Source organism: Xenopus tropicalis, chromosome 2 (genome assembly GCF_000004195.4).
Source record: "Xenopus tropicalis strain Nigerian chromosome 2, UCB_Xtro_10.0, whole genome shotgun sequence".
Lineage (NCBI taxonomy): Eukaryota > Metazoa > Chordata > Amphibia > Anura > Pipidae > Xenopus > Xenopus tropicalis.
In genome coordinates, this window is record NC_030678.2 from 175,968,681 (window position 1) to 175,995,992 (window position 27,312).

The following is a 27,312-nucleotide window of genomic DNA, read 5'->3' on the forward strand; positions in this document are numbered from 1 at the left end:
GTTTGAGTCTTTAAGTGGGAATAGCGAGAGAAGAAGAACAGTATGGATGTATGGTAATAATTTTACACGGTTAGGATCATCACGGGTGCACTTCATATATTCTTGTATAACTTTGATCTTTTAACTACACTGCACATGAAGGGTGGGTCTTGGTTGAATAATTACTGTCGCCTACACCAAGAGTAGGGGGGTTAAGGGAGGGGATTTAAGTACAGGGTACTGTTTTATTGATTATCACAGGTAATAACAAGGTACGCCACTAATATACATTACTAATATTTATCTATAGGTAGGGAGGACTAATAGATGCTCGGTGAGTATATATTCATTTATCACTCACCATTTAATATATCCATTAGGGCTGTTTTGCCCCAATTAAGGGGTTAATTAATAATATCTATTAGTTGGGGCTAGATCTATAGGTATCAGATGTGGATCTTGCCTCTTTTCTTTTTGTGTTGTCACCTTTTATGTCTTCAGCATGCAGTGAACTCACGAGTTCTGCCTATTACACTCTATTACATTAGGATACATATGGCTTTAACTCAACTATGCGCGCGTTTGTTCTGTCACCTCTATATATTAAAAGGGTGGGATTATTATAATATCGTTTTAGTTGGTATTCCAGAGAGGTATAAAAGGATTATCTTACGGTTTTAGTTTATTGGGGCAGCTCTTTGATATGCAATGAGTAGATGATATTGGGATTATCATTTTTAACATTAAATAGATAGATGTCTTCGAGTACGGGCGCTGATTTTCTGACTTACCAGAGTAATGGGGTATTTTTACTCTTAGTCTTATGTTGGGAATGTAGCACACCTGTAGTTGCGGTGGTCACTCGCTTGCTGACGCTATAGATGTTTGAGTTTAGAGCGGGGGAACATGATGTAAGATGCAGATTGCGTATTGATAAGTGAAATCTCGATGAGATATATAAGCCTATATATAGTATGGGATTGGATTTCATGGTGCCTCTCTATAAGTGCGCGTTTTATATAATCTTTATGTTTGTGGATCGTAAGTTAGTATTCTGTTTATTGATTCATATTAAGCTGATGCATATAGGAATTTCATTTTAACCTAGCATTGACATTGATTCGCATAATCACTTGGGCTTTAAGTTGGTCTGCCTCTAATAAGGGAGTTAAACTATTTATAAGATTTCGTATATTGTGGATTATAGTTATATGTCAAGGTATTAAGCTGCTCTTATTTAATCTTTATATTCACAGCTGTGGCAGTAGCTAATATAAGGGAGATATCATTATTAACCATGTCAAGAAGAAACAATATAGGGTCGTCGTTGCTCGCTCGCAATACAGGGGTTATGATCTACTAACTTCTTTTATGTTCATGGTACTAAGCGTTTTTTGTTTATAGTTATTGGTTGTATTGATTTTTAATTTGCGTCCTTTCTTAATGATTGCCGAGTGGGGGATGTAATAGCCTGACATCGAGGTGTTTGATTAACTTCTATCGTGGTTTTAATGAATATAAATGTTGGTTGTTAAAAGTAGTTTTATGATACGATAGAATCTGGTGTATGAGGAAGACTGTCAGTGACTTCTGGGAAAATCAGGTCCAAGCATGTTCGTGGAGATAACTAGGTTTCAATAAGTGCTCTCAACACGAATGTATTGGGTGTTTATTTCTCTGGTGTTGGGATCTCATTCATGGTACTTTCGTGAATTGGTCCACTAGACGCTTTTATAGATTTTTAATGTGTCGTATTCGGAATTCACCAACTTTACATGGTTGGATAGTAGAAGAGAGAGCATGTGTAGTTCATTTTTCCAGCCTCTGTGGTGTGGCGCGGACAATGGAACTAAGTTTTTGGACCACTCCCCCTTTTTTTAAAACACACCCATTGTTATTGTGTATGAACCAAGCCATATCTAATGGTGTAGTATATCGCACAACCTCCTAAATCTGCCTTTCCTACCCTGCTGTGGTGTGCCATAATCTGCTTGGCCTGCGCTATGCTGCCTTGTGGTGTGCTTAGCTCTTGCCTTGCCCTACCCTCTGTGTGTGTCATACTCTGCTGCCTACCTCCTGCTGTGTGTGCCATGACTCTGCCTGCCCTACCCTGCTCTTGTGTGTCATTACTCTGCCTGCCCTACCCTGCTATGTGTGCCTACTCTGGCTGCCTAACCCTGCCTATTGTGCCTAAATGTGCCTGCCCTACCCTGCTGTGTGTGCCATATCTGCCTTCCCTTACCCTGTGTGTGTGTTGCCATATATCTCACTCGTATCTCTGCTATTATAATGCTGCCTGGATCCTTGTGGTGTGACTATATCATCTTTCTCGCTGACTGCATCCAACGTGTAGTGTGTAGTGCCATATCTTCTCATTGTTCCTTGTCTCGCGCTATTGTCTGTATCTCTGACTGTGACTTGTTAGTGTCCTACGCCCTATTCGCTGCCTCGCTTGTGCTCATCAACCTTGGACTTACCCTCGTGGATGCCATTAATTACTTACATTCTGTCCCAAATAGAGATGATTTTCGGATTTGATTTGTCAGCCGCACTGTACTTTTGGGCAAATTATTTATTAACTAAATATTCTTGTAAGTGCCTATGGAAATGTTAGATAATGACTTATGCCTTTATGACCTACTACGGGCTTGCCTTGGTTCGAGTTGACGTATTATTTCCTTTCTGTCTCTCTGGATTCTGATTCGATTGTGGTACACTTATTCTGCGTTGTCTTACATGTGTGTTTCGATAAAATATCTTTTCTCTGTTATCGACCTAGCCTGCTTGAGTGATAGGCAGACATAGACTTCTTAGCTCTGCCTTTAGGTGTTTTCCTCTTAGTCACATTGTTGTTGAATTGCCATATGTCTCTTGCTCATGACCGCCTTAAAGAGGACTGCTACATCATCTTGTGGCATGTTGTGTTGCGGTCTCTTCATGTCTCTTGCCCATTACAGATTCTAGATAGTTATTATGTGATAGTTTCACTTGCCTTGACTGACTAATTAACTCATGCTGCCTTTTATGTGTTGTCCATACTTCCTTGTCGCTTCCATACAGCGCATTTCTGGGCGGTTGTTGCTGGAACGATAGTCTGGTTGGCTTGCTCCTATTTCCCATAGGTGCCTTTTAGCTGATAGTGCCTATCACTTCTCTCCTAGACGTGGTGCGGTGGGATGGCTGCTCTTAAATTCCGGTCTTTGTAGGTGGGCCATAATCACGCAAGAGCGTACGAGAGTAAGCTTGTCTATGTGGCTGACGGGAAGTCCAGACTCTTGCTTAATATTTCTTAGATGTTGCTCAGTCTAATTAACTTGGTCTTCGGTTGCTGCCTGATAAAGCTTCCTTTGCACAAATTATAGGGATCCGTGGTGGGAGACATGTTGGCCCCTGGCTGCTGGTCGGATCTGAGTATGAGCTGTTTATGGAACTTTGCGCTCTTTGTATATTTGAATGCTCGGCAGCGTTCGGCAGGTCTCGGCGACCGTCGTCTCGACCATTTGGGGACCCACGCGGAGACTTCACTCTCAAGCCTCACCCGCATATCGATTCGTCGGCCTGCGCGACATAATCACGGATGGCCTTAATGTTTATGAAATTGAGATTAGTGTCAGTAGAGAATAATGCCACCCATTTTCTAGTCCAGTTCTTTGGGATTTTTGAAAGCTTATTTTCAGTGATTGAAAATTGGCTGATACTGAAAAAAGTCACCACTTTCTATTTATTCTTTATTGGATTTTTTTGACAAGGTATGCATTTGTTCTAAATTTTGTTCTACTCACGCTAAGCACCCTTCTAAGATCTAAGTATTCTACGCATTGTCTATTTACTTATATGTTGGATGCATGTAGGTTATTGATTTTGGGATGATCTCACTAATACGCTAACGCATAAATACCGAGTATGTTTCTCTCCGACCATAGAGAGACGGAACCAATAGATGACCTCCAATTTCTCTCAGTGGTAGGGATTAGGGGACTTATGAAGGAAGGATGACCTTTTCATGAGAATCGAGAACACGTGTACTCTAACAATAATTATTTATTTAAATAGTAGCATTAATACTCTCTTACACTGTGCTGCTTAAGCCGACACCCAACTATTGCGCGCTTCAGCTATTGATTAGCTCAGCTTTTAGTACCTCATAATGATTGTGTCAAGCAGCCTGTCTTATATTGGTCAGGCTTCTTATACATTTACTCTCTCATCCCGCTACATTATCAGGATTCTGAGTGTGAGACCAGGGGCGGAACATACTTGGTGGGCAGCGATTGATTTACGCAGCTCACTGGAGCTGAGGGCTTGGTGATAACATTTATGGCAGGGGGCAGTACTCTTTAGATAACCACAAATGTTTTTAAGCTGTACACCATAGTGGCTGACAGAGGCAGGGCTTCATCATCTCTATTTCCGGCAGCCGAGAGCTTAGGGTGCGCTGCGGAGGTGGCCATGCACTGACAAGTAGGGGCCGGTGGGGCTTCACTGGGCGCGGTCCAAGTATGGTGCAATGGCACTGGCTTTTAGATCTTTCTTGGATGGTGCGTGAGGAGGTAGGGTAGTCACATACTGGCAGTGAGCTCACGCTGTTCTAGTTCCAATTGTTTAGAAGTGTGTGCATAGTTCAGGAATGGTGAGGAATCACTGCGATGAGAGGACACCAAAGTGTAACTGAGTGTTCGTGGGAGCGCGTATTTGTTGCTTTTCACAGTATATGAACGCCGCTCAGGGGGAGCTGCTGGTTTAATTTATTATTTCGTTCGCTGGTTTTAATAGTGGACAGCTCAGGGACGGTATCTTTTTTCTAAAGACTGCATAGCGTGGGTATGATAGTCTCGCTAAGATACAGCCACTTCATAATATTGAGTCTGAGTTTCCGGTCTCTTCGCGCGGACCAGCCACTGTCCTCGGGCACTTGCTTGTGCATAGTCCATTTTTTACAATAGGAAATTTTCTCTGGAGGGGGCTTTTGTTTTGGATTAAATGGTTTGGGGAGGCTTAGCCTTAATGTAAATCCGCCCATGGCCTCGCCTCTAGTGGGGGGAACAATTTCAGGGTAACAGTTCCTTTTAAAGGGGATATAAACCCAGCCATGATGCTGCCCCACGGCGCCCCCTAGTGTTGCTATAGAAGTTGCCAAAAACCATCATTATAGATGCAAGGAAATCCCCCAATGAGAATTGTACTGATAAATAAGTTGATTATAAATGCAAAAGAACTGCCCAGTGAGAATGCTGATTCCCAGCACTGTGTCAGGCCCCTTGCTGGTACCTTACATATAGAGATAATGATGGCATTTTCTCCCCTCATTATATGGCACAGGAATCAGACATGGGGATAAAGGGACAGACTTGTTCAGTGCTGGGAAACTGTGCTTATTGCTCCCAACTCCAATTGCAGGAACAGAGAACAGGGAGCCGGATTTACTCACATCAGCTGGGATTCTCATTGGAGGATTTTTCGCATGTTAAAGCGGTCGCTGGCTGTGGGGATTTGGGGGAAAGTTTTATTGGGCAATATTGAGTAATGTTTGGGTTTATATCCCCTTTAATGTTGCCTAATATTAGAGTTAATCGTATCATTTCCCTTACAGATTGGCTCCTGCTGAGAGAGGACATGGCTAATGGGTCGGGAGCCACTGACTTTGTTCTTATGGGTTTCCCGGGGGTCCCACAGGGGTATCACATTCCCATCTCGCTGGCGTTTTTCGTTATCTATATGATGTCTCTGGGCGCTAACGGCACTGTTGTAGCCTTAATCCTACCTAAAGGGAACCTGCACCAACCAATGTACATCCTCATTTCAAACCTGGCCCTCTCCGACCTTCTGTTCGACACCGTGACGCTGCCCAAGATCATTGCCAAGTATTGGTTTGGAGACGGCAGAATGTCCTTCTCCGGCTGTTACTTTCAGATGTCTCTTGTGCATCTGTTGGGGTCTCTGGACTCTTTTCTCATCATGCTGATGGCGGGGGACCGCCTCATTGCGATTGGCCAGCCGCTGAGATACGCGGCTCTAATAACCCCGATGGTCACGCTCATCATCTGCTTCTTCTCCTTGGTCTTGGCCACCGGGGTGTCTTCCGTCAGCACTTTCCTGATCCTCGACGTTCCTTTTTGTGGGAAATATAAAATCAACAGCTGCTTCTGTTCCAGAACGTTTGTTGTCCCCTTGATTTGTTCAGATTTGTCGACTTTCCGCGTGGTGAACCTGAGCCTCAGCCTCATTGTGCTCCTGGTGCCCTTGGCCTTCATCATATTGTCCTACGTCATCATCATCGGGGTCATCAATTCATCGTTCCGCTCGGAGAACTTGGGGAAGTTGTTTTACACCTGCACCACCCACCTCCTTGTGACCGGTATGTACTACATCCCCAGGCTCTTCCTCTACGTGGCCAGTTACGTCCGCTTGATTGACAGCGCCGACGCCGACGTTCTCATCCTTTGCTTGTACACGTTTCTGCCCCACGTCGCTAACCCCGTCATCTACTGTCTGAGGAACAAGGAGATCCAGGTCACTCTCAGAGACTTGTACAGAAGGAAAGTTGGGTCTCTAATGTAGTTGACAGTATATGTAGCCTGGATATTAATTATTGCAGATGGATAGTAATAAAATATATGAACAAATAATATTCTGATGGTGTTTCCTTTATTCTTAGATATAAATTAAGATTAGAAAGCGGGAGAGTTAGGAAGGGGGTGCTAGTTGATATAACGTAGGTTACAGTAGGCTTCTGACTAGTAGGATTCATATTGGGAATAGTCCTATCTCTGTGTATGCAATAGAATTGAGGCACTGACAGGGGTAGGCCAACCGGCTGGTAAATCACCTGCTAGATCTGGTATTACAAATTTACCAGCAATTAGTGATGTGCGGCTTCTCTCCTCTATTTATAGACACGCCCATCCTGCCCTGCCGATGACATCACAAAGGGGGCAGGGTGTGGTGGGCACGTGCCTATAAATTCAAAGAGCGGGAAGATGCAAGCCTCTGAATCCATAGGCACCGCCCACCATCCCCCGCCCTCTTTGTGATGTCATCTGCTGGTGGGTCGTGCATGGGCCGAGGTCAAGGTCACCCCCAACTTGCCGAACCCAATGGCAAACCCACAGGACAGCAATACACAATATAATTGCCAGTATATTGATAATTTCCCCAATTTCTTAAATTCCCCCCTGCAGCATTTACTTTTAACCACTCAGACCTGTTCTTTATGACCAGGTCCCCAACATGCCTAATCCCACCCCAACACCCCAAAACTCCTACTCCCTGCCCCTATGACTTCCCTTACATAGTAAACATAGTAAGTTGGGTTGAAAAAAGACATACGTCCATCACATTAAACATAAACCCTTATCCCAGGCCAGTATACTAGGGGGAAAAGGTGGTAACCCTACCTACAGGTGATGGCTCCCAAGGCACCCAAGGGCCCCTGCCCCCAATCACCTTCTCCCACACAGGGTCAGACTGGGCCGCCGGGACACCGGGAAAAAACTCAGTAGGCCCTGGTGGCCCAGACCCAATCCTTGTTGGTGCTCCCCCGGTCCTCCCCTGATGCGTTAAACTGATATACTCAGGGAAGGACGTTGGGCGGGGGCCCCTGTGGGGGGTCAGGGAGGCTCAGCGGGGCCCCTGCGGGTGGTAAGTGGGTGCAACAGGGGTCCTTAGGGGTGCAGGTGACGCGGCAGGCCTGGTGGGCCCTGCACCCCCCAGTCCGACCCGGCTTCCACATGAAGGCGACACCTTGATTTGGCTTCCATCCACACTCCACCCCCACCATGTGACACCACCCCCACCGTGTGACTCCACCCCTATCATGTGACTCCACCCACACCACGTGAATCTACTAGGCATCTCACGCAGACTTTAAGAAGGGCCAAACCTATGGGACCGTACGTGTGTAAATCTCTCTATAAAGTAACGGCGCTGGGAAAGCCCAATACATAGGGCAGTGCTTAGGCCTCAAAACAAAAATGATATTATATATGAAATAATTTTATATTTAAAAAAAACATTATTTGGTCCCAAAGGAAGCGAAAGCAGCGCCTATTGGTAACCCTACCCCTAGCACCCAAGGCTAGCCCCGCCCCCAATCACCTTCTCCCACACAGGGTCGAGAAAACATTTTTGCCTGGCTGAAAAAATATAAATATATAAATACGGGGGGGGGGGGGCGGGGCAAATATATTCCCTGTGCAAATAATTCTGAGCTGCGCGGGTTTTTATAAATGAGCCCCACTAAGGGGCTGATTTACTTACCCACGAACGGGTCGAATGGAGTCCGATTGCGTTTTTTTCGTAATGATCGGTACTTTGCGATTTTTTCGTATGTTTTGCGATTTTTTCGGATTCTGTACGAATTTTTCGGATCCAATACGATTTTTGCGTAAAAACGCGAGTTTTCCTATCCATTACGAAAGTTGCGTAAAAAGTTGCGCATTTTGCGTAGCGTTAAAACTTACGCGAAAAGTTGCGCATTTTTCGTAGCGTTAAGTTTTAACGCTACGAAAAATGCGCAACTTTTCACGTAAGTTTTAACGCTACGCAAAATGCGCAACTTTTTACGCAACTTTCGTAATGGATACGAAAAACTCGCGTTTTTACGCAAAAATCGTATTGGTAACGAAAAATTCGTACAGAATCCGAAAAAATCGCAAAACATACGAAAAAGTCGCAAAATATTCGTTTTCAAGTCGGAACTTTTCCAATTCGGGTCGGATTCGTGGGTTAGTAAATCAGCCCCTAAGTCTATGAGAAAGAAAGGGGTTAAATGTGATATGTAATAATGTATAATACACTGTTTGATATTTTATACTCAAAAATGTATTGATCTAAAATCAATGCGGGGGAAATACTCGTCTCAGGGCAAAACTTGATTAATTAATGGGTTTGGAAAAAGCCGCCCTGAAAAAATACCCATTGGCGTCAATGTGATTCGCGAATTTGCAGCAAAGCGAAACAGGGCAGATTTCCCATCAGTACCCCTGAGTAAGGCCGGCATTTAGTATAGGGCTCCCCTGCACTCACTCCCCTCAAGTTGGCAGATTGTCCCAGACTGGCCCCCCACACTGCTCTCTGGCTGCATATTACCCAGAGATCTCTTGGTCAGGCTATACAATCCCACTGGGAATGGACTGTATGGGCCCATTGCTGTAGCCCCCCCCGATGGATCCGCACAGACCTGCATAATGATTTGGCCCGGTAGGTGGGCAGCCAAAGGGCAACTTGTTTGGTCATCTAAAAGCCCACCTTTCCCCTCAAGGTCTCGGGCACGGGCCAATTCTAGCTGCTGATATCGGGCTGCTGCCCCAGGGGCCCCACAACCCCTAAGGAGACTCCTCCGGCCACGTCCCCAGCAGGGGCTACCACACACCCCTAACATCCCCCGCAGGGGCCCCTGTCCGACGTCCTCCCCTGAACTGGTGTATGTGAAACGCGTCAGGGGAGGACATTGGAGGCCAGAGGAAGCGGCAATAGGGTCGGGTCTGGACCACTGGGGCCCACCAAGGCCAGGGCCCACTGGGTGTTTTCCCGGTGTCCCGGTTGCCCAGTCCGACCCTGGACCAGGGCCCTTTGTACCTCCTGCATACAGGGTCGGACTGGGCACCAGGAAAAAACCCAGTGGGCCCCAACAGCCCAGACCAGATGCCCACAGGGCCCTCCACCAATCCGCTGCTCTCCCTCCCTGACAAGCTGCAGGTACGCGCTCTTGGGGAACGGGGTCAGAAGGGTGGTGGGGGCCCCTGCGGGGGAGGGGTGTGTGAAGGGTGCAGGAGCCCCTGAAGCAGAAGCCCCCGTGGGCCCTGCACCCCCCAGTCTAACACTGACCCTATTAATATTTGCTATTAATAACAATACTGTTCCTTACTCTCCTACTGAGCCATTAGTGAAACATTTACTGGGATCTCCCGGGTACAAGTCCCCCCTGAATAAGCATTAATTATGGCAACTGAGCGTCATTAGGCAGGTCCCTCGTCCCCTGTAGATACACAGTATATATATATATATATATAAGCCTCCCCCCCATTCATACACAGGGCTCGGAGCAGCATTCCCTCGCCCAGGATCCGGCACTGGAGCCATTAACTCTGTGAGTATCTCTCTTGTAATTAGATCTATTTCCAGGGGTTCAGTTCTTATCTGCACATTTAGGGGGGGATTTAGCAACATTTGAAGTCAATTTTTTTCACAATTCAAATTTATTTTGCTCTAAAATATCCAATGTTCAAATCACAGTTCAAAATTTCTTATTTATTTAGTGCAAAAAATGATATCTTAGTTGGGATCAAGTACAAGGTTCTGTTTTATTATTACAGAGAAAAGGGAATCATTTAACCATTAAATAAACCCAATAGGGCTGTTCTGCCCCAATAAGGGGTAATTATATCTTAGTTGGGATCAAGTACAGGTACTGTTTTATTATTACAGAGAAAAGGGAATCATTTAACCATTAAATAAACCCAATAGGGCTGTTCTGCCCCAATAAGGGGTAATTATATCTTAGTTGGGATCAAGTACAGGTTCTGTTTTATTATTACAGAGAAAAGGGAATCATTTAACCATTAAATAAACCCAATAGGGCTGTTCTGCCCCAATAAGGGGTAATTATATCTTAGTTGGGATCAAGTACAGGTACTGTTTTATTATTACAGAGAAAAGGGAATCATTTAACCATTAAATAAACCCAATAGGGCTGTTCTGCCCCAATAAGGGGTAATTATATCTTAGTTGGGATCAAGTACAGGTACTGTTTTATTATTACAGAGAAAAGGGAATCATTTAACCATTAAATTAACCCAATAGGGCTGTTCTGCCCCAATAAGGGGTAATTATATCTTAGTTGGGATCAAGTACAGGTACTGTTTTATTATTACAGAGAAAAGGGAATCATTTAACCATTAAATAAACCCAATAGGGCTGTTCTGCCCCAATAAGGGGTAATTATATCTTAGTTGGGATCAAGTACAGGTACTGTTTTATTATTACAGAGAAAAGGGAATCATTTAACCATTAAATAAACCCAATAGGGCTGTTCTGCCCCAATAAGGGGTAATTATATCTTAGTTGGGATCAAGTACAGGTACTGTTTTATTATTACAGAGAATATGGAATAATTTTTTAAAAATGTGAATTATTTGATTAAAATGGAGTCTATGGGAGACAGGCCTTTCCGTAATTCTGACCTTTCTGGGTAATGGGTTTCCGGATAAGGGGTCCGATACCTGTACTTGCTGCTGGCTGAATTTGATATTCTTGCTGACTTTTATCCCTGGGATTTGTCTATTGTTTAAATATTATTCAAATATTTGAAATGAGCTTTTTAGACCCAGATTTACCAATAGATCATTTTTATAATTTTGAAATCAGAGAAATTGTCTCCAGCCGAATAAAACTCCACCAGATGTGGGAAAAAGGCAAAAACAGATCAGTTGCGTTTCAGCTGTCAGAGACCCCCAACTGAATTACATATATAAATGACCCCAAATTAGTTTTGTTAGGGAAAATTTCATTTCAAATTAGTCCTTTTGGTTTGCAAAAATGTAACAATTTTATAATATAAAATGATGATAAATATAATTTTATATAATTTTGCTCATGATCTCGACTAGCAATTGTATAACTGGCATTTACTTTTATTATGGTAAAATATCATTTTTATTGGATTAAAATATTTTGCCCTTTGTTTGCTGATTAGATGCTGTTTAACAAGCAGTACAGGTACTGGACCCCTTATCTGGAAAGCCATTATCCAGAAAGTTCTCAATTACAGAAAGCCCATCTCCCATAGACTCCATTTTAATAAAATATTTTACAGTTTTGAAAACGATTTCCCTTTTCTCTATCTTTTCAACTAAGATATAATTACCCCTTATTGGGGGCAGAACAGCCCTATTGGGTTTATTTCATGGTTAAATGATTCCCTTTTCTCTGTAATAATAAAACAGTACCTGTACTTGATCCCAACTAAGATATAATTACCCCTTATTGGGGCAGAACAGCCCTATTGGGTTTATTTAATGGTTAAATGATTCCCTTTTCTCTGTAATAATAAAACAGTACCTGTACTTGATCCCAACTAAGATATAATTACCCCTTATTGGGGCAGAACAGCCCTATTGGGTTTATTTAATGGTTAAATGATTCCCTTTTCTCTGTAATAATAAAACAGTACCTGTACTTGATCCCAACTAAGATATAATTACCCCTTATTGGGGCAGAACAGCCCTATTGGGTTAATTTAATGGTTAAATGATTCCCTTTTCTCTGTAATAATAAAACAGTACCTGTACTTGATCCCAACTAAGATATAATTACCCCTTATTGGGGCAGAACAGCCCTATTGGGTTTATTTAATGGTTAAATGATTCCCTTTTCTCTGTAATAATAAAACAGTACCTGTACTTGATCCCAACTAAGATATAATTACCCCTTATTGGGGCAGAACAGCCTATTGGGTTTATTTCATGGTTAAATGATTCCCTTTTCTCTGTAATAATAAAACAGTACCTGTACTTGATCCCAACTAAGATATAATTACCCCTTATTGGGGGCAGAACAGCCTATTGGGTTTATTTCATGGTTAAATGATCCCCTTTTCTCTGTAATAATAAAACAGTACCTGTACTTGATCCCAACTAAGATATAATTACCCCTTATTGGGGCAGAACAGCCCTATTGGGTTTATTTAATGGTTAAATGATTCCCTTTTCTCTGTAATAATAAAACAGTACCTGTACTTGATCCCAACTAAGATATAATTACCCCTTATTGGGGGTAGGAGATCCAAATTAGGTAAAAACCCCTTATCCGGAAATCCCCAGGTCCCGAACATCCTGAATAATGGGTCCTATACCTGTACTATAAGACTAATTGTTCAATAACAATAAGGGAAATGTAATATATGCTGCAAGTCTAGTTGCCCATAGTGAACAAGGCAGACATCTTGCCTTGTTTGTATGCCCCTGATGAAAACCCCTCTTTCTTGGTGAGGATTGAAACGCGTTGGGTTCTTAATGTAAATAATACATTGTTTCAAATACATCTTTGGGGTGCCCTGCTTTTCTCATATTTGTATATAACTTGAGGATCTTCCCCTGCAGGGAGCACCCACCTTTTTGAGTATTAGATTGATGGGGTACATTGCCAAATACTGAATCATAGTTACCCATAGCAACCACCCAGCAAGGGGAATTTACTGCCCATTTGATATAAAGCAGAATGGCTTCAAGCATTCTCACATTTCTCAGTTCTTCTTTTAGATTTGACTAGAAGAAGATCCAAATGAACCAATGGCGAATCAGTCTGAAGTTCTCGAGTTTGTGCTCATTGGCTTTCCAGGACTCCCGAAGAATTTCCATATCCTGGTTTCCTTGATGATGTTCCTCATATACATAACTGCCCTCGTGGCCAACGGCACTGTCATTGGACTCATCGTGATGAAGGAACATCTCCACCAACCAATGTACATCGTCATCGGGAACCTGTCCCTCTCTGACCTCTTATTCGACACGCTCACCGCGCCCAAGATCATAGCCAAGTATTGGTTTGGGGACGGGAACATCTCTTTCCCGGGGTGTTTCTTTCAGTTGTTCTTTGTCCATTGCTTGGGCTCCGTCGATTCGTTCATCCTCATGCTGATGGCCGCCGACCGCTCGGTCGCAATTTTCCAACCCCTTCGATACTTTGCAATAGTCACTAAGAAACTAGCGGTCGCTTTGTGCTGCTTCTTTTGGGCCCTAAGTGCCGCGGTGGTTTCAGTGATAACTTACATGACCCTTACGTTGCCCTTCTGTGGCCCCAATAAGATCATTGGCTGTTTCTGCTCCAGTTCAGTGGTGTTTCCCTTGGCCTGTACGGATGTCACGTTTGTTCGGAAAGTAACTTTGATCTTAGCTCTGAGTGTTCACTTAGTCCCGTTGACTCTCATTATATTGTCCTATTTGCTCATCGTCCTCACCATCCACTCAATGTTGCACTCGGACAACTGGCAAAAGCTCTTCTACACCTGCACCACCCACCTGTTGGTCATCAGTTTGTATTTCATACCGAGGCTCTTTGTGTATTTGGCTAACTATGTCCGCTTGCTTTTCAATGCTGACATCAACGTCTTAATTCTTTACTTGTATACGTTTCTGCCCCATTTGGCCAACCCCATCATCTACTGCCTCAGGAACAAAGAAATCAAAATCATTCTGGAAAACCTGATGAAGGTGAAGATTGGCATTAAAGTCTAACGGCAAATTGTACGATGGCCCAGGCATGTGGTTCATCATCTCATTACTGTAACCGCAGGGCCGCCATCAGAAATCACGGGGCCCCTCACAACAACATTTTCTGGGCCCCCCCTCCTCAGCTCTGGCCCCTCCCCTCAGCCCCTCCCTGGTCCCTGCCTCCTCCATTAGTACAAAGGGCACACAGACATGGCCAGGGCCCCCTAAAAGCACTGATGGCCAGGGGGTAGCATTGGTGGCCAGGGGGTAGCCCTGGCCCCTCCCCTCAGCCCCTCCCTGGTCCCTCCCCCCTCCATTAGTACAAAGGGTACACAGACATGGCCAGGGCCCCCTAAAAGTACTGGTGGCCAGGGTTAGCATTAGTGGCCAGGGGGTAGCACTGGTGGCCAGGGGTAGCATTAGTGGCCAGGGGGTATCACTCGTGGCCAGGGGTAGCATTAGTGGCCAGGGGGTAGCACTGGTGGCCAGGGGTAGCATTAGTGGCCAGGGGGTAGCATTGGTGTTCAGTGGGACTTACCTTTAAAGTTCATTGGGGACTTCTTCATCCATCTCCAGCGTTCTCTTCCTTCTTCAGCTCCTCCGGAATCTTCTTTCTTCTTCGGTGGTGGCAGCTCCTCTGAGAAGATCCCTTGAAGACGCCTCTTCACTTCTGTCTCTATACGACAGGAGACAGGCCCTCTTGTAGGGTTGCGGGGGCACAACCAATCAGATTAGCCACTGACCACCAATGAAATTTAAGATGACCAATGTTAAGGTGGACTGGGCCTGTATTTGTTTAAAGGGGGCCCCAGCTAACCAGAAAAGTTTAACACAGCCGGGCCCCCTTAAATGTGGAAATTCTCTGGGCCGGGGGTGACTGGCCCCCTTTGCCCCCCTGATGGCGGCCCTGTGTAACCGTATAATAAAGTTTATGTAAAATTGACATTTCTGAACCTTTTTGTCTATGTCACCAAAGGAAGTGACCACAGTGGTGGGTCCTTGTCACCACACACAACATTGGGCAGAAATGGGTCTTCAACAGACACACTAGGGGTAAGTCATTATGACCCAAGGCCACTAAGCTTGTGCCCATTGGGCTCTAGGTGCAAGGGTGGCAGTAGGGCAATAGCTACAGCCTATGGGCCCTGTAGCATGAAACATGTAAGGCTTTTTATGTCAACTTTAAAGGGGTTGTTCACCTTTGAGTTAACTTTTAGGGGGTGATTTATCAACAGTTGCTATGGAAAAGCTTGCGAGTTACTATAGAAGCCAATGGGAGTTGCCATAGGCAAAGTCAAACCATATTCTCAAACCTTTTTTCAGGTTTTTAGAGCTCGTAAACTCATTAAATGAGAGATAAATATTAAATAAGCGACCATTCGATATGCAAGTTTATTCAATTTATAAAAACAATCTGCAAACTGATAAATTGATCAGATAATTTGCAATTGGTCTTCATTTTTTATTATTTGTAGTTATTTCACTTTTTGTTCAGCAGCTCTGCAGTTTGGAATTTCAACAGCTATCTGATTGCCAGGGTCCAAATTCCTTAGCAACCAGGCAGTGGTTTGAATGAGAGGCTGGTATATGAATAGGGGAGGGGCTGAATAGAAAGATAAGGAATAAAAAACAATAAACAATAAAACTGGAGCCTCACAGAGCAATAGGGTTTGGCTGCCGGGGTCAGAAGTCAAAAAAAGGCAAATTATCAACAAAAACCATACAAAATAAATAACGAAGACCAATTGAAAATATGCTTAGAATTGGCCAGTCTATAACATACTAACCCCCCCTTCAGATTGAACCTGTCAATGGAATTATTGAGTATCAGATCATCTCTGTGTAATCTGCTCCTAGTGGCTGTAGGTTTGACTCCCCTATCCTTATACAAATAGTTGGGGGGTTCATTGTTTTACCCTAGAAATAGTTTTTCTGTAAAAGCAGCGCATAGGCACTGGGTGCAAAACACAAAGGCGCAGGCCCTATTTACATGATGTTTTAGCGCCTACACCTGGGGGCTGATTTACTAAGACACGATTTCGAATCCGAATTGGAAAAATTCCGATTGGAAACGAACATTTTGCGACTTTTTCTTATTTTTTGCGATTTTTTCGGCGTCTTTACGATTTTTGCGTATAAACGCGATTTTTTTCGGCGTCTTTACGATTTTTGCATAAAAACGCGAGTTTTTCGGCGTCTTTACGAAAGTTGCGCAAAGTCGCGATTTTTTCGTAACGTTAACACTTGCGCGCAAAGTCGCGCCTTTTTCGTAGCGGTAAAACTTAAAAGGCGCGATGTTTCGCGCAAGTTTTAACGCTACGAAAAAATCGCGACTTTGCGCAACTTTCGGAATGGCTACGAAAAACTCGCGTTTCTACGCAAAAATCGTAAAGACGCCGAAAAACTTGCGTTTTTACGCAAAAATCGTAAAGACGCCGAAAAACTCGCGTTTTTACGCAAAAATCGTAAAGACGCCGAAAAAAATCGCAAAATTACCGATCATTACGAAAAAAACGCAATCGGACGCATTCGGCCCGTTCGTGGGTTAGTAAATGTGCCCCCTGGTGTTGCACCCATAATGGCCCCTCATAAAGTCTATGGACGTGTAATTACCTCCGTCTGAAATCCTTACCTGTTTTAGTTGGGGGTACCTTATTTTACTACAAATATAATCATAGAAACCTCAGTAGATGATTCTGGGAACCCTAGCCCTATTTCCCTGCTAACGTTGGCCAATATTTTTGGCTTTTTCCGAAAAGCCAAAATCTCAATTGGATGCTTATTTCTAAAATAAAACTCACAATATGGGAAATATAAGAAATATAACCTCAAGGGGAATTAATTACTGTCTTCTACTGTATCAGTGATTTTAATTGAAGTTGAAATATGAGCATTTAGATGTATAGCAGTATAACTATACTAATGATTTGTTTCTGGATTTTTATTGAGCTTTGAGAAGGTCCCAATATGGAACCAAAATGCTACGTTGGCTGGTCATTAAGTCTCGGTGATGCCGGTCTATTTTACAGTAAATATATATTTAACTAACTGCCACGATAGCCTTGGATATTATGTTGTTTATTTGGCATTCCCCAACCTCAGCTACATCAGAGTATTGGCTGCTGGGAATCTACATTAGAGACCAAGAGGGAGGGTTTTATTGGTGGTTTGGTCAGTAAAACCACATCATTGTACTATAGAACATAAAAGTTCTTTTTTTTTTTTAGCATCTAGAACTTTACAGTCCCACAAATGGTGAGTTAGGGGTACCTAGCCTTCTGCCCCACTACAGGGCTACGTTACTCGACACAGCAGCCCCCCCCCCGACATCCCAAGAAATGGCTCGATGTTGAAACAAGCTTCTTACCAAATATGACAATACCTCAATTATTGTGGACCCCAAAAACACAAAGGCCAGAGGCACCACAGACAGGGTCGGACTGGGGGCCCTGCACCCCCTAACCCCTCCCCCACCCCCCACTGAGCCACCCTAACTCCTCCCACAGGCATCCCCGCTGAGCCTCCCTAACCCCTCCTAAAGGGGCCCCCGCTGAGCCTCCCTAACATCTCCTACAGAGGCCCCCGCTGAGCCTCCCTAACCCCTCCTACAGGCATCCCCGCTGAGCCTCCCTAACCCCTCCTAAAGGGGCCCCCGCTGAGCCTCCCTAACCCCCCCTGCAGGGGCCCCTGCTAAGCATCCCTAACCCCCCGCAGAGCCTCCCCCCACCCAAGGTCCTCCCCTGAGCGTGCATACGTTTAATGCGTCAGGGGAGAAACAGTCACCTGTGGGAGCACCGGCAAGGGTCGGGTCTGGGCCGTCGAGGCCCACCAGGGGCAGGACCCACCAGGTTTTTTCCCGGTGTCTTGGTGGCCCAGTCTGACCCTGACCACAGATGTTACCAACTACTACAATTGAGATAACCAGAATAAAAAATTTGGGAAATGTCCCTCTCCAATAACACCAATTGCAGCTCTGGGTCACCTGATCACAGACTTCCCGTCCCATCTGGACAGACAGAGGCGGTAACAAAATAACAGATTTATATCTAATCAATACCTATAGAACATTCACTGAACTCCTGAAAAAATTTCAAATTCCAAATAAAGCGTATTACACGTACTTGAGACTTACCATCATATAAATCCCGACAACAAAAAACTAAAATGGAACAACGATGGGGTTTGGAGGAGAAAAGGTTCCCTCTCAGAATGTTCCCAATCCCTATTAACCATTCCTACAAGATCTTAAACATCTATATATGATAAAATGGGGACAGGACTTACAAATAATACTTATACAGGATCAATGGCAAGAAATAGGCAACTCAATGGCCGGAGCAACAAGATGTACCAACCATATCCAAACATACAAATAACAAGTGTTTCAATGGATAAACAAAGATGTAGACTCCCTGGAATAGATACTTTACTAGAGACCCCCCCCAAATAAGCTTGGAGAACTAATACAGATATTTAAGCACAGCCAGGTTAGTAAGTAACACAAAGACGGACCCGGTGAGCTGGTTACTAATTAATGTTGTATGCTTATTAATTCATTTATGGTATCTAAATCAGTTATATTCCTCTGATTGATAGGTAAAGTATAAACCTTCTCTCCTACGATACAGGGAAGAGGATGGGTTTGACCCTGAATATACAGTAAATATTGCTGTGACCTTTCTATGCTAAATGTTAATAAAGAAGTTACAAATAAAAGTTCTTTTTTACCATTCTATTCTCATGTTTTAGTCTCTCAGACTCGCTCAGTCGATCAGACATTAGTACTTATGAAACCTGCATTAACTGATTGTGTGACAGTGTAAATATAAGAAAATAACAGTTTAGAATTTCTGCTTTTTCCCTGTTCTCATCAACCAAGTGACCTCCCTATGACATTAAGGGTCCCGCCCCTTCTTGGACTTTGGATTCACTGTATTTCTTACTACATTACCCTTCTCTTTCTCTATTTCCCATTGCCGATAGCTATTTTGCTGCTTTATTGGCTGCTTGTACCCGATGAAGGTCCCAGCTGCCCCAGATAACTCAAATGCCCTAATTGCACGTTTTTCCTTACCAACCTTGACACTAACACTTCTATCAAACCATAAAGGTTTATTATAGTGTGTGAGTCAACATTACCGGCAACCAATCAGATCTTTCATTTGGTTTTCTAACTTGTAGGTAACTATTCAAATCTAATCGCTGATTGGTTATCGGTTATCACCGATTTTTTATCTTATACAATCCCATTTTATGATTGTTTGAATTGGGGAAAATATAACTCCCATTGGCGTCTACATAAACTCACTTGAATTTTTTCTATTCAAGTTTTTGTTTATTTTATGCGCCTAATAAATCTGGAGCATTGTCAGAATAGTCAAGATTGTATTTTTTTGCCTCAAAAACTCAAATTATGGTGGTAACTGATATGTTGATAAACATGTCCCTCAGCATATACACATTCTGTGTAGAAATATCTGTTTAAATATTACATCAGATTTTCTCCAATCCATTGGAACAGGAGCTTATACCCGGAAGTCTGGGAAAAAGAGAAAGTGGTCTGGTTAAACTAAGCTCTCTAAGTAGGCGGGGTATCAAGTGAGACCACATAATTACATGTTCTCAATATGGTCCTAGAATTGGGCATCTCAGAATTTCTATTGGCGCCCCTAGAGATACAGGTTGAAAGGGGGGAATCCATTTGGTCACATGACTGTGGAAATTGTGATCTTCTCCATCATCTTGGTAAGGTCTCAGAATACTCAGCCTGTGACTGGTTCCTTATCGGTTGCCATAAATTGTTGGGTTGGTAGATGCTCCCATTTGGTACCTGAGTAACTGATTTATTATTAATCAAGCTATAATGAGCCCAAACACCAGCCCCCACTTTCACACAAGTTTTTTTGTCCAAACCATGGAGTTTCACATCCTTAACTGGGCTCAACTGGCTGCTTATAAAGAATATTAGATAATCTGAGGGAATCGTCATAGTAATAACGTTCCACGTGATACATCCCTGTTCCACCATATCTAATATCTTCAGGAGTGGCACTCATATAAGCAAGCCAACAAAAGGCCTGGGTTGGTAGGTTAAGCCCTATAAAAGACACAAGTCCAGCTAGTGATAGAGCATGGAGTACAATTATACAATGGATGATATTGCAGAGCACAGAGGCACCACCTGGGGAGTAGAAAGGGTAGTACTGAATATCCTCAGGGTTGTCCTCCTTATATGGACCGTATCCCTTACAGCAGATGTGGATTAGGGATAGAATATAACCTGATACCCTTGTCACTACTACGGCCCCTACACTAAGGCAGCAGAGCTTTTAGGAGACTACTCCTTAACTATCCTAACTATTGGAGACCAAAAGTTGCTAAGTACTGACTCGCTCACTTTCCTATAAAGTGCTATGAAAGAGAGAACATGCTCTAGATAACCTCGTTCATGGGGGCCCTGACTTCTCTAAGGGTGATGGTTCCCTTAGGCCAGAACAATTCTGGGCTGTGTGGATCCCAAGCTTCCTGGAACACATGGAACACATCCACAGCAGGAAGTAGTGTGGGAGTATTATTGCATTATTCCTACAACAATTTATTGGTTGAAACCCAAACTTTTTTTAGGCGTTACCTCAAATTGGTACAATGGAATCACTTCAGAGATATTTCGGATAGACAATTCCCTTGATAGTATTGGTCACAGAGCAGAAATCAGTAACAGCCAGCAGTGTCCCATCTCGACAGTACAAGGCCCTCATAGTGGAGCATTTCTAGGTTTCTCTCTGAGTCCGACCAATCGAACCCTTACACTGGCACATGACACCCAGGATATTAACCCTTAGGTTCTCCTCACTGCAACCTCTGGCTACTCAACTAACTGCCCTAAGCCTGACTCATACTCCTAGAGTGAGCTATCAGGATCTGTTCTCATACTAGTCAATTCTAGCTCTTCTGGATATTCGCCTTCTGGAGACCTCAGGATCTCCCTCCTTTTTAAAGTGGGGTCAAAAGTGACAGAACCACATAGTGACTCCCCATTTCAAAGACTAGGGACACCTGACATCTCTGACCAATAAGGAACTACCAGAGAAGCTTCTAACCTGGAAACTGCTCTTCCCTCCAGGCCTAGTCCTTTACCAATCCTAGGGTTGCCACCTCTTCAAGCTTGTTTCTCTGCACAGGGGGCGGGTGGTGATGTCACATGGGTGGGAAGGGGTGGCCAGTGATGTCATGGGGTGGGGCTATGATGTGGTGATCGGCCATCAATCTCAGCAATTCCTGCCTAATTTGGAAAACCGGCGGGCAGTTTTGACCCGGGCAGCCCTTTCCGAAAACCAGGCTGTCCGGGTGAAAAACGGACAGGTGGCAACCCTAACTAACCTTATGGAACTACTTAAAGTAAAAAGATGGATGACAGTAGGGCAAGGCAGAGAAAGTAAGGCAAGATGGAGACAGTAGGGAAAGATGGAGACAGTAAGGCAAGATGGAGACAGTAGGACAATATGGAGACAGTAGGGCAAGATGGAGAGAGTAAGGCAAGATGGAGACAGAAGGGCAAGATGGAGACAGTAGGACAAAATGGAGACAGTAGGACAATATGGAGACAGTAGGGCAAGATGGAGACAGTAGGACAAGATGGAGACAGTAGGGCAAGATGGAGACAGTAGGACAAGATGGAGACAGTAGGACAAGATGGAGACAGTAGGGCAAGATGGAGACAGTAGGACAAGATGGAGACAGTAGGGCAAGATGGAGACAGTAGGGCAAGATGGAGACAGTAGGACAAGATGGAGACAGTAGGGCAAGATGGAGACAGAAGGGCAAGATGGAGACAGTAGGGCAAGATGGAGACAGTAGGACAAGATGGAGACAGTAGGACAAGATGGAGAGAGTAAGGCAAGATGGAGACAGTAGGGTAAAATGGAGACAGTAGGGCAAGATGGAGATAGTAGGGCAAGATGGGGACAGTAGGAAAAGATGGAGACAGTAGGGCAAGATGGAGACAGTAGGACAAGATGGGGACAGTAGGGCAAGATGGGGACAGTAGGAAAAGATGGAGACAGTAGGGCAAGATGGAGACAGTAGGGCAAGATGGGGACAGTAGGGCAAGATGGGGACAGTAGGAAAAGATGGAGACAGTAGGGCAAGATGGAGACAGTAGGGCAAGATGGAGACAGTAGGGCAAGATGGAGACAGTAGGGAAGGATTCTGACTGTGGTGATTGGCCGTCAATCTCAGCAATTCCTGCCTAATTTGGAAAACTGGCAGGCAGTTTGACCCGGGCAGCCCTTTCTGAAAACCAGAGTGTCCGGGTCAAAACCCTAATAACCCTAAGGAACTAAGTAAAGATGCACACAACCTACACATATAGCAGTATATTCATTAAAATGCTAACGAGACTAAATGCAGATGAATCTTGCCCTCTCTGGTGGCTTTTAACCATTGAGGCTCTGTGGCTGCCTCTCCATGTTTCAGATATAAGAAGGAATTCCTGCCTATAATAACAATGTGTCAAATAAACAAAGAATCAAGCGATCGCTTTCCCTTGGGATCCAGTGTTTAATTGCGGAACAAATTAATGAGAATTCGGCTCAGCAGTTTGTACTAATTACCGTGTAATGAACTTCAGTATAAATACAGGTCGGAACAAGAGCGGAGGAGGCCACGCCCACGCCGGCGACCGGGGATCCGGTAAGTCTCTTTATTTTACTTCTATTTTACTGATTCCGGAGCAGTTAAAAAATGTCTAAAATCGTAAAGGGGAAGCAAACTCAAAAATAAAATGTAGCAATAATTATCAGATTGAAATATTTTCCTGCACATTCATTAAATATGATATTATATAATTGCTATAGAAAGCAGTATCTGCCCTTTGCTGTTCCCTGCACAGCTGGTTCTGACTACATACACAATGGAGCAGCAGTCGGGTCTCCTCGTCCAGTTTCCATGGTGCCTTTTAAATTTCTATTAGTTATTACTGTTTAATCATAGAACATGCACAGCATTGTGGGAACTGGGGTCTTGTACAGTACCTGTACTTGATCCCAACTAAGATATAATTACCCCTTGTTGGGGGCAGAACAGCCCTATTGGGTTTATTTAATGGTTAAATGATTCCCTTTTCTCTGTAATAATAAAACAGTACCTGTACTTGATCCCAACTAAGATATAATTACCCCTTATTGGGGCAGAACAGTTCTATTGGGTTTATTTAATGGTTAAATGATTCCCTTTTCTCTGTAATAATAAAACAGTACCTGTACTTGATCCCAACTAAGATATAATTACCCCTTATTGGGGCAGAACAGCCCTATTGGGTTTATTTCATGGTTAAATGATTCCCTTTTCTCTGTAATAATAAAACAGTACCTGTACTTGATCCCAACTAAGATATAATTACCCCTTATTGGGGCAGAACAGCCCTATTGGGTTTATTTAATGGTTAAATGATTCCCTTTTCTCTGTAATAATAAAACAGTACCTGTACATGATCCCAACTAAGATATAATTACCCCTTATTGGGGGCAGAACAGCCCTATTGGGTTTATTTCATGGTTAAATGATTCCCTTTTCTCTGTAATAATAAAACAGTACCTGTACTTGATCCCAACTAAGATATAATTACCCCTTATTGGGGCAGAACAGCCCTATTGGGTTTATTTCATGGTTAAATGATTCCCTTTTCTCTGTAATAATAAAACAGTACCTGTACTTGATCCCAACTAAGATATAATTACCCCTTATTGGGGGCAGAACAGCCCTATTGGGTTTATTTAATGGTTAAATGATTCCCTTTTCTCTGTAATAATAAAACAGTACATGTACTTGATCCCAACTAAGATATAATTACCCCTTATTGGGGCAGAACAGCCCTATTGAGTTTAATTACTGTTTACATAATTTTTTTAGTAGACTTAAGGTATGGAGATCCAAATTACAGAAAGATCCCTTATCCGGACAACCCCAGGTCCCAAGCATTCTGGATTATGGTTCCCATACCTGTATAATGGAAAGTTTATGTTTTAATAGTGATGGGCAAAATAATTTGGCAGGCATGGAAATGCAGTAAATTTCTGCGTTTTGCCATTGCCGATTGTTTAGTGAAACAGGCGTCAAAATTTGCAGAGGAAAAAAATTTACGTTGTGGCAAAACCTGTGTTCGTTTTTTTGACGCCATTTTCACCATTTCACAAATTTTCCAGCGAAGCAAAATGGGAGAGATTCGCTCATCCCTATTTTTACATTACCAATGCCTATAATAACTCTCTATGAATGTTCTAGATTTACTTTAGGTTAATTTACTAATACAGGTATGGGACCTATTATCCAGAATGCTCGGGAACTGGGCTTTTCCAGATAAGGGATCTTTCTGTAATTTGGATCTCCATACCAAGTCTGCTAAAAATCATTTAAATATTGAATAAACCCAATAGGGCTGTTCTGCCCCAATAAGGGGTAATTATATCTTAGTTGGGATCAAGTACAGGTACTGTTTTATTATTACAGAGAAAAGGGAATCATTTAACCATTAAATAAACCCAATAGGGCTGTTCTGCCCCAATAAGGGGTAATTATATCTTAGTTGGGATCAAGTACAGGTACTGTTTTATTATTACAGAGAAAAGGGAATCATTTAACCATGAAATAAACCCAATAGGGCTGTTCTGCCCCCAATAAGGGGTAATTATATCTTAGTTGGGATCAAGTACAGGTACTGTTTTATTATTACAGAGAAAAGGGAATCATTTAACCATGAAATAAACCCAATAGGGCTGTTCTGCCCCCAATAAGGGGTAATTATATCTTAGTTGGGATCAAGTACAGGTACTGTTTTATTATTACAGAGAAAAGGGAATCATTTAACCATGAAATAAACCCAATAGGGCTGTTCTGCCCCAATAAGGGGTAATTATATCTTAGTTGGGATCAAGTACAGGTACTGTTTTATTATTACAGAGAAAAGGGGATCATTTAACCATTAAATAAACCCAATAGGGCTGTTCTGCCCCAATAAGGGGTAATTATATCTTAGTTGGGATCAAGTACAGGTACTGTTTTATTATTACAGAGAAAAGGGAATCATTTAACCATTAAATAAACCCAATAGGGCTGTTCTGCCCCAATAAGGGGTAATTATATCTTAGTTGGGATCAAGTACAGGTACTGTTTTATTATTACAGAGAAAAGGGAATCATTTAACCATTAAATAAACCCAATAGGGCTGTTCTGCCCCAATAAGGGGTAATTATATCTTAGTTGGGATCAAGTACAGATACTGTTTTATTATTACAGAGAAAAAGGAATCATTTTCAAAAATTAGAATTATTTGCTTATAATGGAGTCTATGGGAGATATTCCATAATTCGGAACTTTCTGTATAACGGGTTTCCGGATAATGGATCCCATACCTGTATCAAAAACAATTGGAAACATCTTGTTCCTGAGACCTTTCACCATTATACGAAAATTTATAAAGAAATTTTAGCAACTTTTCCAGTAAAGATGTTTAAAGAGAATTCTGGGAAACCTGCCGCAGTTTTTCCATAGAATATTTTTTTTTCCTTTTCAGTAATAGAACTTTGTTTCATATTTAGTTGATGGGGAAGGTGAGGTTCTTCCATGGTTCCCCTCACAGGAACACTTGGTGCCCAGGGCATGACATTCAGTTGGATAGAATGTAGTCTATTGGGTAGAAGCTGTTTTATGTCATTTTCTAAACCCTGATGTGTAACAACACATTACTCAAATCCCAGCACACTTTTAATGAGTTATCCAGATTAAAGCATGATGGGAGATATTATGCCATATATTATAGCCATTATGGCTGTACCCTTAAATCAGTATTTCTCAACTTTCCCATATGAAACAGGCTTTATGGGAGTGGCTCACTCCCTTTTCCACTGTTCTAAGTGCCTACTTCATCTGAAAGACTAGTTGTAGCATACATTCCCCTGATGGGCAAGATGGAGACAGTAGGGCAAGATGGAGACAGTAGGGCAAGATGGAGACAGTAGGGCAAGATGGAGACAGTAGGACAAGATGGAGACAGTAGGGCAAGATGGAGACAGTAAAGCAAGATGGAGACAGTAGGGCAAGATGGAGACAGTAGGGCAAGATGGGGACAGTAGGGCAAGATGGGGACAGTAGGGCAAGATGGAGACAGTAGGACAAGATGGAGACAGTAGGGCAAGATGGAGACAGTAAAGCAAGATGGAGACAGTAGGGCAAGATGGAGACAGTAGGGCAAGATGGAGACAGTAGGGCAAGATGGAGACAGTAGGGCAAGATGGAGACAGTAGGACAAGATGGAGACAGTAGGGCAAGATGGAGACAGTAAAGCAAGATGGAGACAGTAGGGCAAGATGGAGACAGTAGGGCAAGATGGGGACAGTAGGGCAAGATGGAGACAGTAGGGCAAGATGGAGACAGAAGGGCAAGATGGGGACAGTAGGACAAGATGGAGACAGTAGGGCAAGATGGAGACAGTAGGACAAGATGGAGACAGTAGGGTTAAATGGGGACAGTAGGACAAGATGGAGACAGTAGGGCAAGATGGAGACAGTAGGGCAAGATGGAGACAGTAGGGTAAGACAGAGAGAGTAAGGCAAGATGGAGACAGTAGGACAAGATAGAGACAGTAGGGAAAGATTGAGACAGTAGAGCAAGATGGAGACAGTAGGGCAAGATGGAGACAGTAGGGAAAGATTGAGACAGTAGGGCAAGATGTAGACAGTAGGGTAAGACAGAGAGAGTAAGGCAAGATGGAGACAGTAGGGAAAGATTGAGACAGTAGGGCAAGATGGAGACAGTAGGGTAAGACAGAGAGAGTAAGGCAAGATGGAGACAGTAGGGAAAGGTTGAGACAGTAGGGCAAGATGGAGACAGTAGGGAAAGATTGAGACAGTAGGGCAAGATGTAGACAGTAGGGAAAGATGGAGACAGTAAGGTAAGACAGAGACAGTCGGGTAAGACAGAGACAGTAAGGCAAGATGGAGACAGTAGGGCAAGATGGAGATAGTAGGGCAAGATGGAGACAGTAGGGTAATATGAAGACAGTAGGACATTGGGACATTACAAGGTGGTTTGCAAAATATTCAGCAATTGTTTCATTTTTCAGACTTTTATT

The 27,312-nt window shown here is 43.2% G+C and overlaps 2 protein-coding genes across 2 annotated transcripts; both read left to right on the forward strand.

The window, feature by feature from the left end:
* The first annotated feature begins 3,432 nt into the window (after positions 1–3,432).
* LOC100497451 (olfactory receptor 2AG2) lies at positions 3,433–6,605 on the forward strand. The gene is made up of 2 exons (XM_031896243.1): positions 3,433–3,592; positions 5,570–6,605. Exons 1-2 carry the CDS (start codon positions 3,433–3,435, stop codon positions 6,535–6,537), a joined length of 1,128 nt encoding a protein of 375 aa, XP_031752103.1. The 3' UTR covers positions 6,538–6,605.
* A 6,642-nt stretch (positions 6,606–13,247) lies between these two features.
* On the forward strand, positions 13,248–14,330 carry LOC100497290 (olfactory receptor 958). Its single transcript, XM_018089474.2, has one exon. It carries the CDS (start codon positions 13,266–13,268, stop codon positions 14,208–14,210), a length of 945 nt encoding a protein of 314 aa, XP_017944963.1. The 5' UTR covers positions 13,248–13,265; the 3' UTR covers positions 14,211–14,330.
* The last annotated feature ends 12,982 nt before the right edge of the window (positions 14,331–27,312 follow it).